At 41.1% G+C, this 15005-nt stretch overlaps 1 protein-coding gene across 1 annotated transcript in view; it reads right to left on the reverse strand.

Annotated features, from left to right (window-relative positions):
- LOC147709040 (uncharacterized) overlaps positions 1-15005 on the reverse strand; it is a 263194-nt gene that overhangs the window by 74174 nt on the left and 174015 nt on the right. The window contains exons 6-7 of the mRNA XM_086927643.1: positions 9919-10110; positions 5763-5858 (exon numbers count right to left, since the gene is read on the reverse strand). Coding sequence (XP_086783769.1) covers positions 5763-5858; positions 9919-10110 — 288 coding nt within the window. The remainder of the gene's footprint in view (positions 1-5762; positions 5859-9918; positions 10111-15005) is intronic.

Genomic DNA, 15005 nt, shown 5'->3' on the forward strand with positions numbered 1-15005 from the left:
ACTTTAAAACGGATATATTTGAAAGAAAAAAATAAGACAAAATAAAAGGGATATGTTTACTATTCTGATCCAATCGAAGGACCTCATTATGAGTTTGGCGGCGCGGGAGCAGGACAGCCCTGCATCGCCAAACCCATGTACAAACCAGCCACCAGATTAAGAATTTTCTTCTGTCTGATGGGCGGTTCTTTGACATTCTCAGGGCAGTGCCTATGAAATAGGCACCGCAATCGGAACGACAAAGGCAGTACCTGCACGGCATGGGCTGCTGTAGTCCATGCCGTGCAGGTACTGGTGTGCATGCACACTGGGGGTCACATGCTGTGCCCTCCTATGTGCATCCACATGGCGGGAGGCACAAAAGCGCCCTGTAGGGTTCCCTTTGTTTGCTAACTACCAAACTTGTAAAGTGCTTGGCGGGGCTGCTGCATATTACAGCCTCAATACTGCTGCAACACCGCTAGGGATCTCTGATCCCTGGCGGTTGCTGTGGTCCCAGGGCAGTCCAACTGCCTTGATTGTAATGGGGCAGCCGGAAGACCACCATCACTACGCCCCGATAGTTTGTCCGTCCGTGGACCACCAGAGTCGTAATAAAGCACTAAGTTACATTCGGGAAAGAGTTAGACATTCACGGGGACCAATTTTGTATTTCAATTCTAAACTAAGCTACATTATTGAAAACGTTGAACACTTAATTTACTAATCCCAACCAATTCTATGGTACATTACAGAAAATATTAAACTTTAAAAGAGGTATATAAACTATAACTACTATAAAGACCCCAGAATATAAATAAAATATTTTTTTAGTAAAATGAGAATTTGTTTTTAATTATATTTAAAGTGTGTGAGCAACAAAAAATATTAACATACATAAATAAATGTAATAAATACATTCAAAATAACAGTGAAAGTTTTAGTCTTTTTAATCATTTTTGAATCTTTTTCTTTAACCTTTAACCCCTTCGGTGCTAATGACGGCCCCCGCCATCATGCATCACGGTGCTCGTGTGCTGATGACGGCTGGGGGCAGTCATGAACCCGCCCACTCATTAAAAGTGCCGCACAGGTGCAGAATCGGGGCCGCGCCCAAGAGGTTAAAAAAACATTTTTAAAACAACAACATAAAATAAAAACATACTATTATTTACACAAACATATAAAAACTAAAAATATTTACTTTAATTTAAAACAGAAAATATTATAGTATTATAAAAAAATGGAAATGTTTCAATTAAAAAATAATCATAGAAAACATATCTAATTGTTTTTAAAACAGCATTAGAAAGATATATCATTTGTTTACAAAACAAACTATGAATACTCTCTAAAACACGCCCCACACTTTCCCCCTCTACACCTTACTCCTTGACAAAATAACTTAAAAAATCTCTTATCACAGAACAATACATAAAAACTTCAAAATTAATATAAAAAAGTAAGTTGCAAATAAATAAAAAAATTCTGATAAAAAGAAAAAATATTTTAACAAACAAAACTATTACAATCGAATTCCCCAACAAACCCATAAACCCATCCCTAACATTTGTAAACACTTTAATAAAAAAATGAAAAGCCTAAAATAAAAAGTCACTGATGTTAGATTTTATGGTTATGTCCAGTTGTAATAGAATAATAGCAAAATACCCTTGATTCCTGACATAAGGTGGCTTGCGATGGAATTTCTTTTTGAAACATGCAGTTGGAAGTGGACATAATAGTGACTGGGTTTTATAAATGTTATGCAATGTTTAAAATGGTTATGGGACTGAGAGAGTTGGGCAAGTAGAGTACATTGCAGGTGATTTTTAAGATAGTCAGTGAAAGTTAGATTCTGATTATTGGGCTTAAGAAAATCAATAAACGTATTCCAAACAAAAAAATCTAAACTGAAGTATTTACCTCTAAATATTCACATTTAGTATGTTTCCAATCTTGACAGAGTTTTTACTGTTATGACCACAAAGTCCTGTCCACTACAAGCATAGCCTCCCTAATTCTGCCCTGTCCATATCCATAGGCCTCTGTATCCATAGTGGCTGCAGTACCATTTGCTTTAAAAGTATGTGCTTTAATGGTATTGTGCCAGGTTTGAACGGGATTATAGTTGAATATGAGATTGAGGGAAAGTTAATTATTATTGGCTAACATCTTGAGTTTGTTATGTCACATGTGATGTGTATATCTGCCATGATGTCACTGTCTTGTGCTATTGCCTGATGTGGGAGTGTGTTAGGTGTATATGAATTCTGGTAGGTGTCAATTAGTCAGGCTGAGCATGGCACAACATTGATCTTGGTGAGGTATGTACAACAAATGGACCACTTGAAGTTACTGAATAAACCTCTTTTAATGAAACTTACAACCCGGGAAAAATTGACTCAATAGGAAGGACCTTAAGGATAAATGCAGATGATCACATCTTTTACCAAGCATTAGCAAAGCCAATAGATCTCAGCCATGCAAGAGTTATTGCCATTATCAATGTCTTATATCCATGTATACACACATTTTCATATCACTCACTTTTCAATGTTGGTATACATATAGTAATTCAACCAAACAAAAGCTTCTAATTTAGTAGGCTGGACTGCATACTATAAAGCGCCTAATTATAGGACCTGACTAGATTGTCGCATTAACATTTGGATTTTTTTAGAATATGATTTATATATAAATATAATAATGTGTTTTTTTTTTAAAGCATGAGACTGGCAAGACAGCTAGAGCAGTATTTTACCATACCTAAAAAAAAACACAAAATGCATTCTACAAAGGAACCAAACTTAAGAAACTATGCTAAAATATTGTGTCAAAAATCGTGAATGGTTTAAATGCAGGCACCTACTATAAAGCATATCAGACTTTAATTCAGAGGAATTAAAGTCGAATCGTTTGTAATATGAGCCCTATCATATCTATTTTGTTTCAATGTATTGAATATATTTATGAACAAAGTAATTCTATCAGAAATCCATTATATAGTAACAAGGGGGTTCATTAGATAGAAGGGAGGAGACTAGATGGATGGACCAGTGGCAGAGGTCATTGATGAAATATGGGACCAGGCAAAGCCAATATATGAACATTATTTATGTGGTGCACGTTCAAGCTACTTTTTCTTTACACAAGCTTACAATTTAAGAGAGCCAGTGAATAAATCATTTCCCCAGAATCACACGCTTGGTCTTCTGCCAAAGCTGGGGCTAGAGCCTAGATTTCTAGACTTCCAAGTCAGCAGTTCAACTATAAGACATAAGTGGTTATATCTGGATCCTGGGGCAAGTAACCACTTTATGATGTCCCGCAGCTAACTGAGCAGCTTTCTGCAAACTTTTATATATTCAAGTTTTTATTTTCTACATTTGCTAGAAAGTCCCTGAAAATCATATTTTAATACCTGCTGCCTTAACCTCCTTCGAAAACAATAAGTAGCAGAAACTGACTAAAAAAGGCAACATATTGATTTTCATGGCCATGCACCTACTTTTTATCCAGCACAATGCGATTTACCTACACGCCTATATTTGATTAATAGAATATTCTGAAACAAATGTTTATATTCTTCTATTATAAACCCTAAAAGGCACATATGCTTCAGTAGTGTGAGCAGCAACAATTGTGCCACCAACGCGACAAGCAGATATGCAACAAGAGATGATGTGTACTTGGACTGACTATGAAAACAGGCTGCACAACGAATTGCTATTGCAATCTGTCCTTCAAATGAGTTGCGTGTATCATACACATCCACAGTTGTCCAAGGGTCTGTGTCATGTTATAAGCACAAAGGGACACTTGCCATAGTACGCGCACTGGATGCTTTTGGCTTTGCATCTGCACTATAAACATGCCAGGCATTGTAGAGCATTGCAAACAAACCTAACCATGTACAATTACCAGAGACGCCCATGGGACATCATCTGGACCCTGTACACCCTGTGCCGCGGGAGCAAAAAGAGAAGCACTTGGTTCTAAATGAGCATCAGAAAAGCACCTTAAATGTTGGCTATCCCTGCAAATGTCCAATGTGGAGTAAATACACCACTCGTGTAACCAGTGCTACAAATGCACAGCTTTTACACCATATGCAGCTAAAACAACACCCATGGGCTGAACTAGATCTGGATCACTCGTGATGAAGCATTACACTCACTATAATCATGCAGATGCCATTGAAAAGATCCGAAGCATTGTACCAGTGCTGTTTGACACTACTCACATACTGCTTAGCTTACATATCCGAGAACTGCACTAAGAACTAAGCATGGACTACTTATGCTCCCTTTGCTACACCCACAATGCACTGCACACACAACTCATACCCCTACAGCTGCACAAGCACCATAATGGACCAGGACTGCACATGCTTCACTCACATACCAGATACCAAATAAGTTCGAGTCAGCACTGTGCGTTGTACCTGCTCCACTGGTACACCCAGACCAGTCAAACATCCAGTCCAGCTCATGTATCTGAGGCTGCACAAATAATGCACCTGGAGTTGCACATGCGTACATAGGAAGTAGTTCAGCAAGAAGCACTGCATCAATATCACTCACGCCAGTGCTGTGGGCACCAGTCATGTACCTATATTGCGCACGTATACCATTTGTGCCCCCATGTTGCACATACACAAACTGTGCACTTGCATTATTCATTCCCACCTAGTGCTACAAGCTCATGGATATCTCAATATGGAACATATATCACACATACCCAGTATTACACATGCAGCAGTATTACGCACACCCAATGCTTGAGCTGTGCATGAAGCACCTAAACATACAACTGTGGACACATATTCATATTACACAAGCACTTCTTGTGCACCCGGTGCTATACAACACTATCCTGTGCTTACTTCTACATGTGGGGGGAACAGAGCCTGGAGCGCTGGGAAAGAAGCTCAACACAAGTTCAAATCCTGGCAAACTAAGAACCAGAACAAGCACTATTCCACACAACGACAACCCGAGTTACACATAAATACACGGACATATTGATTATTTAACACAACACGACACGACAACACGAGTTGTACAAAAATACAAGGACACATCTATTATTTAGCGCGACCTAGAAAATGTAAATAATCATCTTTAGAGCAGCGAAGTTTGTGAGGAGCTCGGACCGAATGAAAAAACAAGCGCTTGTGTAAAGCGCTCTTTAACAAAGAAAAAAGTAGTCCCAAAAACATTTCCTAAAATGGATGCTGTGTATGGAAAATAGTAATTGGTCCATGCTCTCATGTGGTGGGCTAAAGACAGGAAGAGGCATGACACATGCATGCCATGGACAAATGGCGAGGAAGCATAATAGAGCGACAATGAAACCATCAAATGGCAAGCCTATGGGCTGCCTGCTGAAGCCCACAAAGTAGATACAACATGTCTCTTTTTGAGAAGGGTATGTGCTGTCTAGAGCTGAGATATAATAACTGCTACATAAGGATGTGGGTAGCGCATTGACTAGTACGAATGTTCATGGTGAATAGGGACCTAGATAGAGAGGAAAAATATATATGACAGCAAACAGTGCAAATATGCATACCAGTGTGTATTCTGTTGATATCTCAAATGCTTGCTCAAATATACAAATTTCTGATTGATGGGCTTCGGTACCATTTATTAAGGAAAATGGAACAATGCACAAGTGGGACAGATAGCCTTTCAGCAGTATATCACAATTAGTCAACTTATTCATTTTTTATTCCAATGAGGAATTTTAAATTTAAGAAACAAGAGTACGCACAGCACCTTTTCCTTTCGCAGCTCTGATAATGTTAAGGCTCTTCTTTTCTTCAACCTTTCCAGTTCTGATTTTGTGGTCTCCAGTTGCAACAGAATGCTTTCCTTAAAATAAAATTAAGATGGTCACCAAGTGGAAAACACACTTATAAGCCTTCTACTTACATGTCTATTTTACTGTACATCTTTACAAAAGCAGCTCTATGTCTAGTAGAAGATTCACTACCTGCTGCTGCTTGTAAGTTTATACCCACTTAAAGTATGTCTCTGGTGCCTTGATGGTAGCATATTCTATGATTTATCTTCATTCAGAGTTTAACCAGATTCTTGTGCACTTCAATGTGCACTACATAAACTAGGAGTCTTAATTTAGTGTTTGACCCCTGAGTAAGCGTAAAAGCTGATCTTGCCTTTACAAGACACACACACTGAATTAGGACAACGAGAATAAATGTGCACCTTGCACACGTCTAGAAAAATGACACAGAATCTTAGAAAAAGTGATAAGTAAGCACCATAAAAGCGTGGTTGACACAGGTAGAAACCGTAAGATTAATCAATTAGTATATTTAAGAAGTTTAAGTAACCAATTACTTTATATTATTTACATGAAATGTTATGAAAATAACGATAACAGCATTGCTATTTGACATCACTGTAGAGTGCCTTTATAAACTTGTTTTTGATGCACATCTTAAACCGAAAGTAGTAGATGTTAAAAAATGTTGTATAAGTACCTAACATAGGGCTTCATTACGATGGCGAAGGGACCGCCACCAACATGCTGTCAGTGGTGATCCCTCTACCATCACTGTGCAGTTTTCCCCCGCCATATTCTGATAAGAGGGGGGAAGCATGGCGGACGGAAAGACTGACTGCCACAGTCCTGATGGGCGGATTGAATCCGACCGCCTGTCGGCAGTGCCTGTCGGGCACTGCCATAGGCATTATAATATTCCTTTCCTCGGTTTGTTCCGCGGCGGTCAACCTGCCGCGAAATGACTGGCAGAAACTGATCTGAAGGCCCGTAGCAGGCCCCCCTTAATCCATGGGACAGGGACAAGTACATAACCCTGCACTATGTAGAGCAGGCACCGCATGGTGCTTGCCATGTAGTGCAGGGATGTCTGCACCCTATTTTTGTCTTGCGGCTGCATCTCTGCCACAATAAAAAATATAGGTAAAGCGACTGCCACAGTGGCGGTCGCATCATAATTCAGATGCTGGGTAGGCCGCCGGTCCCAAATCCAATACGATGGCGGAGGGACTAAAGTCCATCTGCCATCATAATGACCCCCCCATAGTGTACAAGGTTTACATCTATAAACAAATTTGAGATAATGATGTTTATAATTAGTTTACATGTTGCTACTTTTTAGGTAGTAGAAGTAGGCAATAATTAAAGATGAGCGTTTTTATGCTAGTTTTACTGATAAACATTTCAGAATGGTTTTAAATGATCAATTACTTATTTTATAACATTCAAACTTTTTGGGATTCTATAGTACTAAAAGATAAAATGTTGAATTTAAAACGTTTAATTGTCTCTCTTAAGGCGGCATTAGTTTACAGTCTTGTGCATTGGACTTGATACGTTGTCAAATGTTGCATTATTTGTTCTTGATTCATATGACATACTTTTTAAACAAACGAGTTTTCTTATCCTTTTCTGTAAGAATGGTGGGAAAGAGACATTTCCATACATCTGTAAACAGTTGCAAAAACAAAAAGCAACTGACAACTAACCTGTGTGGATACAAGGACATTCATCTCTCATGATTTATGTGGGAAATTATGTTGGAATAACAATGTGTACCTGGGAAGACGGGAGAAACAATCAGACCATTGTGGACCCACATTTGATGTTGTGATGACTAGTATGAACTATGTAACCATGATGCACAGGAGCAGGAGTGTGCTGAGAATTCTCATTCATTGCCTTTTTGTACTTTTTAGGAGCCCTTTGACATTTTTCCTACCTGCCTTCTTAACCATTTCTATTATGCCCTTTTCGTATTTGCCCTTGCTAATGAACTGGCTTATTGGACTATTTGCAGCAGTTTGGTGAGATACCAGACTTGAACTTCCCTGATTTATGCTCCATTCTTTGGTTTTATCTATGGACTTTGCCCCTAGTGGACTTTAACTTGAACCCCATTACCCATGCTTAGAGAATCTTCGAGAACCAACTTCTTGCTTTGTTGTTGGCAGAAATTGTATGGAAACCATTCTCTTTTGGATTCTGTTATTTAGGGTTAGATTACTTTAACTTAATGTGTGACTTTACATTTCAAATTGTTAGATAAAGGACTGAGTTTCTTAAAAAGTTACTTTTATGTATTGTTTTTGGATCTTTAATACAATAACCAAATACTCTAAAGTTGTCTGAGTCTTATTGTGTCTAATATTATTTTAAAGAAACTGGGCTAAACTTTAAATGCATAACAGTGATAGTCAAAGATTATTTTGAAAACATCAGGTTCTTTTACTCTTATTCTGTTTAGCCACAGCTGAGCTCTTAGTTTGCATGATTCTTGTTAGACTAAACTTCTTCAGGCGGTTCGGTTTACCAAGTGCTATACTTTAGGACATATTTACAAGCGCGGTGGCACAGCGCCATTTTCCATAGTTACAAGGCGGCACTAAGCAACTTTGCATTGCTTAACACCACCTTGTAAATATGCCCCTTTCAGATGCAGTCCTCTGCAGCACACGGGCATGTAATGGGTGTTGCCGTGGGCGTTCCAGGTGAAGAACATTTTCAAGACATCTAAATATACTGACTAAGAGGCAATACGTTCGGAAACGGTTCGGATGGGGAGCTTATGATGCACTCCAATATATTAAGGGCTGCTATAGTTCCCATTAGGTCATTCCTCTACTGTAGAAACACTAGATATATAGCATGAAATTATTTTCACATGAGATCTATTACACTTTTGTAATTCCCTACCGGTTTCCACAGATATGAAATGAAGAAAACAAACCAAAGTGCTCCTTTGGCCCCTCATGTTGGGACTAGAGTAGGGGGAAACAGCTGAGTGGTTGCATAGAGAGGCACAAGAATAAATACCAGAAGCACAGAGTTCCCTCAATTGGTGCTCCTGTGAGCACCCTGAACATCTGTTTCCTCCAAACATCTACCCCACATACTTGGAGGGCATACCTAGCTTTACATGTATCTGAAATGTCTTGCGCGGACTCGCTATCAACATCCCTTCTCACATCCTACCTTGTGTTACAAAGTGTTCCAAAAACCCTATATACTGCTTAAGCAGTTCTGGTTACAATGCTAACCAAATACATAAATACAAATGGAAAGGGTTTTTGTCCTTCTCCTGTACTACTACTGCAAATTAATCCATATTCAGACTAGGATATAAGTTTTAATTGATGGACCCTTTATTTTCTTTCGACTAAACTGCCGGAATGCGCCATAGGACCACAAGGGATGCCGTCAAGGACAATTTTCAGGATAACAACTGACAATCACATGCTTTTGAGTTAGATTCACTGTATGTGCATTTACTTCTTATGGATAGCCTGAGAATCAAGCGCAGCTCATGCACCCAATGGACTAAAAACAGACACCAAGACCAATTAGCTAACTACATTAAAAAGAAAGACTTGACGGAGATCTGCCCTTTCCAAACTACAGAAGAGGCAATTAAAAGACAGTTTGTCCACTAACCAGCTGGTCATTCCTCTTGCATTTACCTAGTATATACTGGGCTAGCCAGACTTCAAAGAATCCAGACCAAATTTAGTACAAGGATTTCACAATCCTGTGATTTGGCTTTAATGCACCAAGGTGTAGATCAATTCTGCCTAATGGTAAACCAAAGATGTGACTCCACATCAAAACTTACAAGATGAGTGACTCTGCTGGATAGGAATGTGCACCAATTTATTTTGTTTTTCTCTTGTTCTTTCAGCGTTGTCTCCATCAACTTACACTTTAGGTCTGCAGAAAAGTAAGCGTGTAAAGACTAGCAGAGATCTGAAATGTGCAGGGACTTGCTTCTCTGAAGGAAACATATCAAACCAACACTGTGGTATCAATGTGAATGTATAGGACTAATTCCAAAGCATCAATCACAGTACAAAATACATCAAACACATATGTCTACGGAAGCAAAAAAATGTTGTTCCTCCTAGTGCTTACCTTTTCCCGCTCCACTTCAGAAAAGTGTTGCTGTTCCTTCTCCTGAGACTTTTCAAACTGGGACTTCAACTCTTCCATGTCATAAACTAACTTGCAGTGTTTGTTCTTTATCTTCTGGGCTTCAGATTTCTCATTCTCTTGAATTTTATCCAGCTGTGCTTTCAGTTCCTCAATTTCATTCAATAAACTATCCTGGAGGGAAAAACTCAATTATGCATAGCATTCAAAAGCTCAAATAGAGCATTTTGCTGTAATTGCACTCAGTTGGAACATTTGATGCATTTAGGCCAAGGGTGTGCAAAGTAAGTCCAGGATGATTTGATCCATGTCAGATTTCAGGAAAACCTCTGATGTAAATTGGTTCTACTCAGTTTCAGCCCCTGGGACCTTCTAAGCAGTTCCCCCTACCTACAAACTCTGTCACAAATATTAATTAATGATTAGCACTGTCAACTAGAGGTTTCAAGGTTAACCCCAGGTTAATATTACAGAACCTTGGGACCAAGAACATTGCACATTTGTTCCCAACTCCCTATTGGTATGTGGGTGAAGTGACACTACTTACAGAGTATTTAAAGTATTGAGTATTTCCACTACTGACTATTAAATCCCAGCAATGTTTACAGCCGGATCATTAATTAAAGTTTTCCCTGAGCTTGGCAGTGCTACCCAAATTATCAAAGGACGTGGGAAATCTCAGAAAAGGTTGAATTCACTTTAAAACTGCCTATGGTACTCACAAATCTCGCAAATATATGTGTATGTTATCTACAACGTTAGGTACTCACATAGGACAAGGTACGTGTTCGCATACATTTCTGGCATATACCAGTTTTCCCTAACCCTCTCTATATGGAGCCTCCACACTGCTGTCTTACTGGACACACAGGTCCCGATTACAACTTTTGGAAGAGAGGTGGTGCGGCGGTGCAAACCGCAGCGCCACCTCTTCACCGAAAGTCTCTGGCGCCCGCCTGCCAGATTACAACTTTTCAGTAGTCTGCCAGGCTGGTGGCGTGGCCGTCACATGGCCGGTGCTTCTTTTAACACCTTGGCTGCTAAGGGTTTTCCCGCTGGGCGCTGGCACTCATTTTTTCCCATTGTTCATGACAAGGTCAGCTCGTCATGAGCGCAGCGCAGGTAACACCCATGACGAGCTGACCTTGTCATTAGCATGGAAGGGGTTAAAGCCTGCGGTGCTTTTGAAAAAAGGCACCCCTTTGGGCCAGCACTACATGGTTACTGCATTGCATGGGCTCGAAAGTCCATGTTGTGCAGGAACCTATGTCCATGTAGCCCTGTGTGCATCCACATGTGGTACAGGGGGGACCTGCAGCGCCCCCTTTGTTTCCTCTCCTCCAAGGTTTACATGGAGGAAGAACCTTCATGTAAACCCTGAAGGAGAGGGGACTCGTAATATGCTTGGTGGGACCGCGGCGGTCCCACCAAGCATATTGCAGCCTCTGACCGCCGCTCCAACGCCAGGGAATGGCCGTTCCCTGGCGGAGCCGGTGGTCCCGGTGCGGTCCGAACGGCCAACTCCTAATGGGGCAGTTGGACTGACGGTGTGGCAGTGGCTGCATCCGCCACCGTCGCGCCACCATGAGTCTGGCGGGCCTGAGACCACCAGACTCGTAATAGGGCCCATAGTGTTTGAAAAATGCTGATGATCCGCAAATATATTTTTATCTACTTTTTTCATTTCAAGGAAAATAATTTTCCATAAAATAAATTCCCTTCCTATAGCCACTCTGTCGACTTAGGGAATGTTCATACACTCCCCTGATGCTCCCTTTGAAATGTCCACCTTTACCCATCTACATGTCGCTTACAAATGCAGACGTCTATACGCATTCAGGGATGATGTCTCTGAATGCTTAATGTAGGCGTTTCAAGATTTTTGGATCAAATCATGCATGGCAAGAGTTTTTGAATGCAAAATCACATTGCACATTGAAAACATATTGGGGATCACCTCAGATACTTCATCTAATTCAAACTGTGCTGCAACTACAAGAACATAATTTTGAAGCTTCTGAAATATAATGAGTCCATGCTATCTGAAACCACTTCTTAATTATGGTGTTAACGTCCCCACTCTATAAAGATCTGTTAAGGAAGTTTTTGCAGTAGAAGGTCAGGGTCTTCACATACGCATACATCACTTCACACAGTTGTATTTGGGGTATTACACTCAGTTTGTAAGAGGGTTCGCTGACAGAAACAAGAATTTGAGAGAGCTGTTGAAGAACGAGAGCAAATTTGCTTCGAACAAAAATTTAGAGGAAGAATGTATAAATATAAAAATTGGAGTAGCAATTTCATTAACCGATTTGCGGGCTGTGATGAGGCAAATAGTAGTGGAGGCCAAGCTAGGAGAAGTGGAAACAAATGGTTCAACAGGTTCCTGAGATAACTATGATAATGGGGTGGTAGAAGGATATTTGGCTGAAGCAGTAGATACACCTTTATCTAAATACAATTATAAAGAGTGAATAAGACATCAGGCACGGAGCAACTGTTTTTTTCCAAAGGCACTGAGAAAACGGTTATTCACAACGGCCCCACAAAGACATCTAAGACAAAGTATAACTATACGAAATCTCAGAGAGCTACATTGATGGCTTGGGAAAGACAGTGATGAAGAATTGTATACCATGCTAGCTAAATGAAAACAACAAGCAACCTTTAAACTTTGTTTCAGGATGAATCTTATCTACATCGCATTGGATATTATGGGAGGTGTAGATATTTTAGGAGAGCGTCAAACATTTCCCATCGTGATGATGGATTATCATTTGTAGTGGTTAAAGAAGGTGAAGTGACAAGGCATACATTAATTGAGTGTAAAGTGAAGTGAATGCCTCATTAACAAGCATTTACAATGCAACGGTCTCGCCTTTGCAAAAGTTACAGCTATTGGCATTGTAAATGACAAACTTTTTATTTATGTGTTGGTCTTGAAAACAGATAAATAAATGGCATTGTCATTTACAATGCCAATAGCTTAATCTCTCGCAAATGTGAGACCTAATGCATTTGCACACAAACACACACAGAGAGCCACACACACACAGAGCCACACACACACACACACAGAGGCACACACACACAGCCACACACAGAGCCACACGCACAGAGCCACACGCACAGAGCCTTAAATGGCTACTGAATCACGCATTTAATAACACAAAGCAATCATCATGGCGAGTGAAATTGTGAGGTGTGCTCAAGCATAAAGACGAGGCCTATTTTAAAATATGTTTTTGGTCTCAGTGACACAATAATGAGCGGGGTCTATTACTCAGTGAAACCCCTTCTTGTAACGGCTGTTCTGCAAAACATTAGCACGAACCTAAGATTCCTTTCTTTTTGTGCCTATAAAACTCTCAATGCTTTCCAAGAAATCATTTAATACAGCTTTTTTTGCAGCAGATACACTGCCTCGCGCCTTGCCCAGGGGGGCGGCCTCTCCGTAGAAGCTCTTGATGGGAGCCCGGGCCGCAGACAGGCCCATCGAGGAGCATTTTTCAAAATGACCTTGAGTTTCATATTACTTGTGAGTCAGAGTTTCTTTTGTAGGCAAAGAAATCCCGTTAATTTGTGGCAACAATTCGAGTTCTTTTTAAACACTCGTTAATAAATAATATGGTATATAATCAGCTAAAAAAACAGAATACGTGTCAAAAAATGTACGGAATTCAAGCAGTTTGAAGCCTTGCAGTTAAAGAAGAAATCTGACGATTCTGACATATGTCATACCTGCTGGTCACGGTCTAGTGTTTGTAAAGTAATGCGTTTCCACCAGCCACTCCTAGAGGGCTGGCATCCACACTCACCCCACACCCATCCATCATGGGTGTCACCGGTCAGGTGACCCTTCTAATAAAAGGGGCCGGGCCCATGTGCCCTAGTCCAGTTCCCAATACATTAACCATGTGTCTGTGTCATTAATGCAACTGCACGAGGGCCCAGAGCCCTGACCCTTACAATGGCGACAAGTCAAGTCAAGTCAAGTCAGAAAATTTATATAGCGCACTACATACCCGGAGGGTTTCAAGGCGCTTAGGAAGGGGAGGAGGCTTACTTGTCGAATATCCATGTTTTGAGTTGCTTTCTGAATGCTAGGTGGTTCTGGGTAAGGCGAAGGTCAGCGGGGAGTGAGTTCCATGTTTTGGCAGCCAGGTATGAGAAGGATCTGCCTCCCATGGTGGTCTTATTGATGCGAGGTACAGTGGCGAGGGCTTGGCTGGAAGAGCGTAGTTGGCGGGGGGGGTGTAGAAGGACAGTCGTGAGTTGAGGCAATCTGGTCCGATGTCGTAGAGTGATTTGTGTGCGTGGGTAAGCAGTCGGAAAGTGATTCTCTTATTGACGGGTAGCCAGTGGAGGTCTTTCAGGTGACCAGAGATATGTTCGTTGCGCGGGATGTCTAATATGATCCTGGCTGAGGCGTTTTGGATCCGTTGGAGTTTTTTCTGGAGTTTGGCGGTAGTACCTGCGTAGAGGGTGTTTCCATAGTCCAGTCGGCTCGTGACCAGGGCGTGGGTGACTGTTTTTCTGGTTTCAGTGGGGATCCAGCGAAATGTTTTTTTTGAGCATGCGAAGAACGTTGAAGCAGGATGAGGAGACGGCGTTGACTTGTCTGTTCATTGAGAGTGATGAGTCCAGGATGACGCCTAGGTTCCGTGCGTGGTCTGTCGGGATGGGTGCTTTTCCAAGGGCTTCCGGCCACCAAGAGTCGTCCCATGCAGAGGGGGATGTACCTAAGATGAGGACTTCTGTTTTGTCTGAGTTCAGTTTCAGACGGCTTTGTTTCATCCATTCGGCAACTTCTTTCATTCCTTCGTGTAGGTTAGTTTTGGCGGTGCTGGGGTCATTGGTGAGGGAAAGGATTAGTTGAGTGTCATCCGCGTAAGATATGATGTTGAGGTTGTGTTGGCGGGCAATGGCCACGAGGGGGCTCATGTATACGTTGAAGAGGGTGGGGCTGAGTGAGGATCCTTGTGGAACTCCACAAATGACTTCAGTGGCCTCGGACTTGAATGGTGGAAGGCGGACTCTCTGGGTTCTTCCGGTGAGGAACGAGG

This window comes from Lissotriton vulgaris, chromosome 6 (assembly GCF_964263255.1).
Source record: "Lissotriton vulgaris chromosome 6, aLisVul1.2, whole genome shotgun sequence".
NCBI lineage: Eukaryota > Metazoa > Chordata > Amphibia > Caudata > Salamandridae > Lissotriton > Lissotriton vulgaris.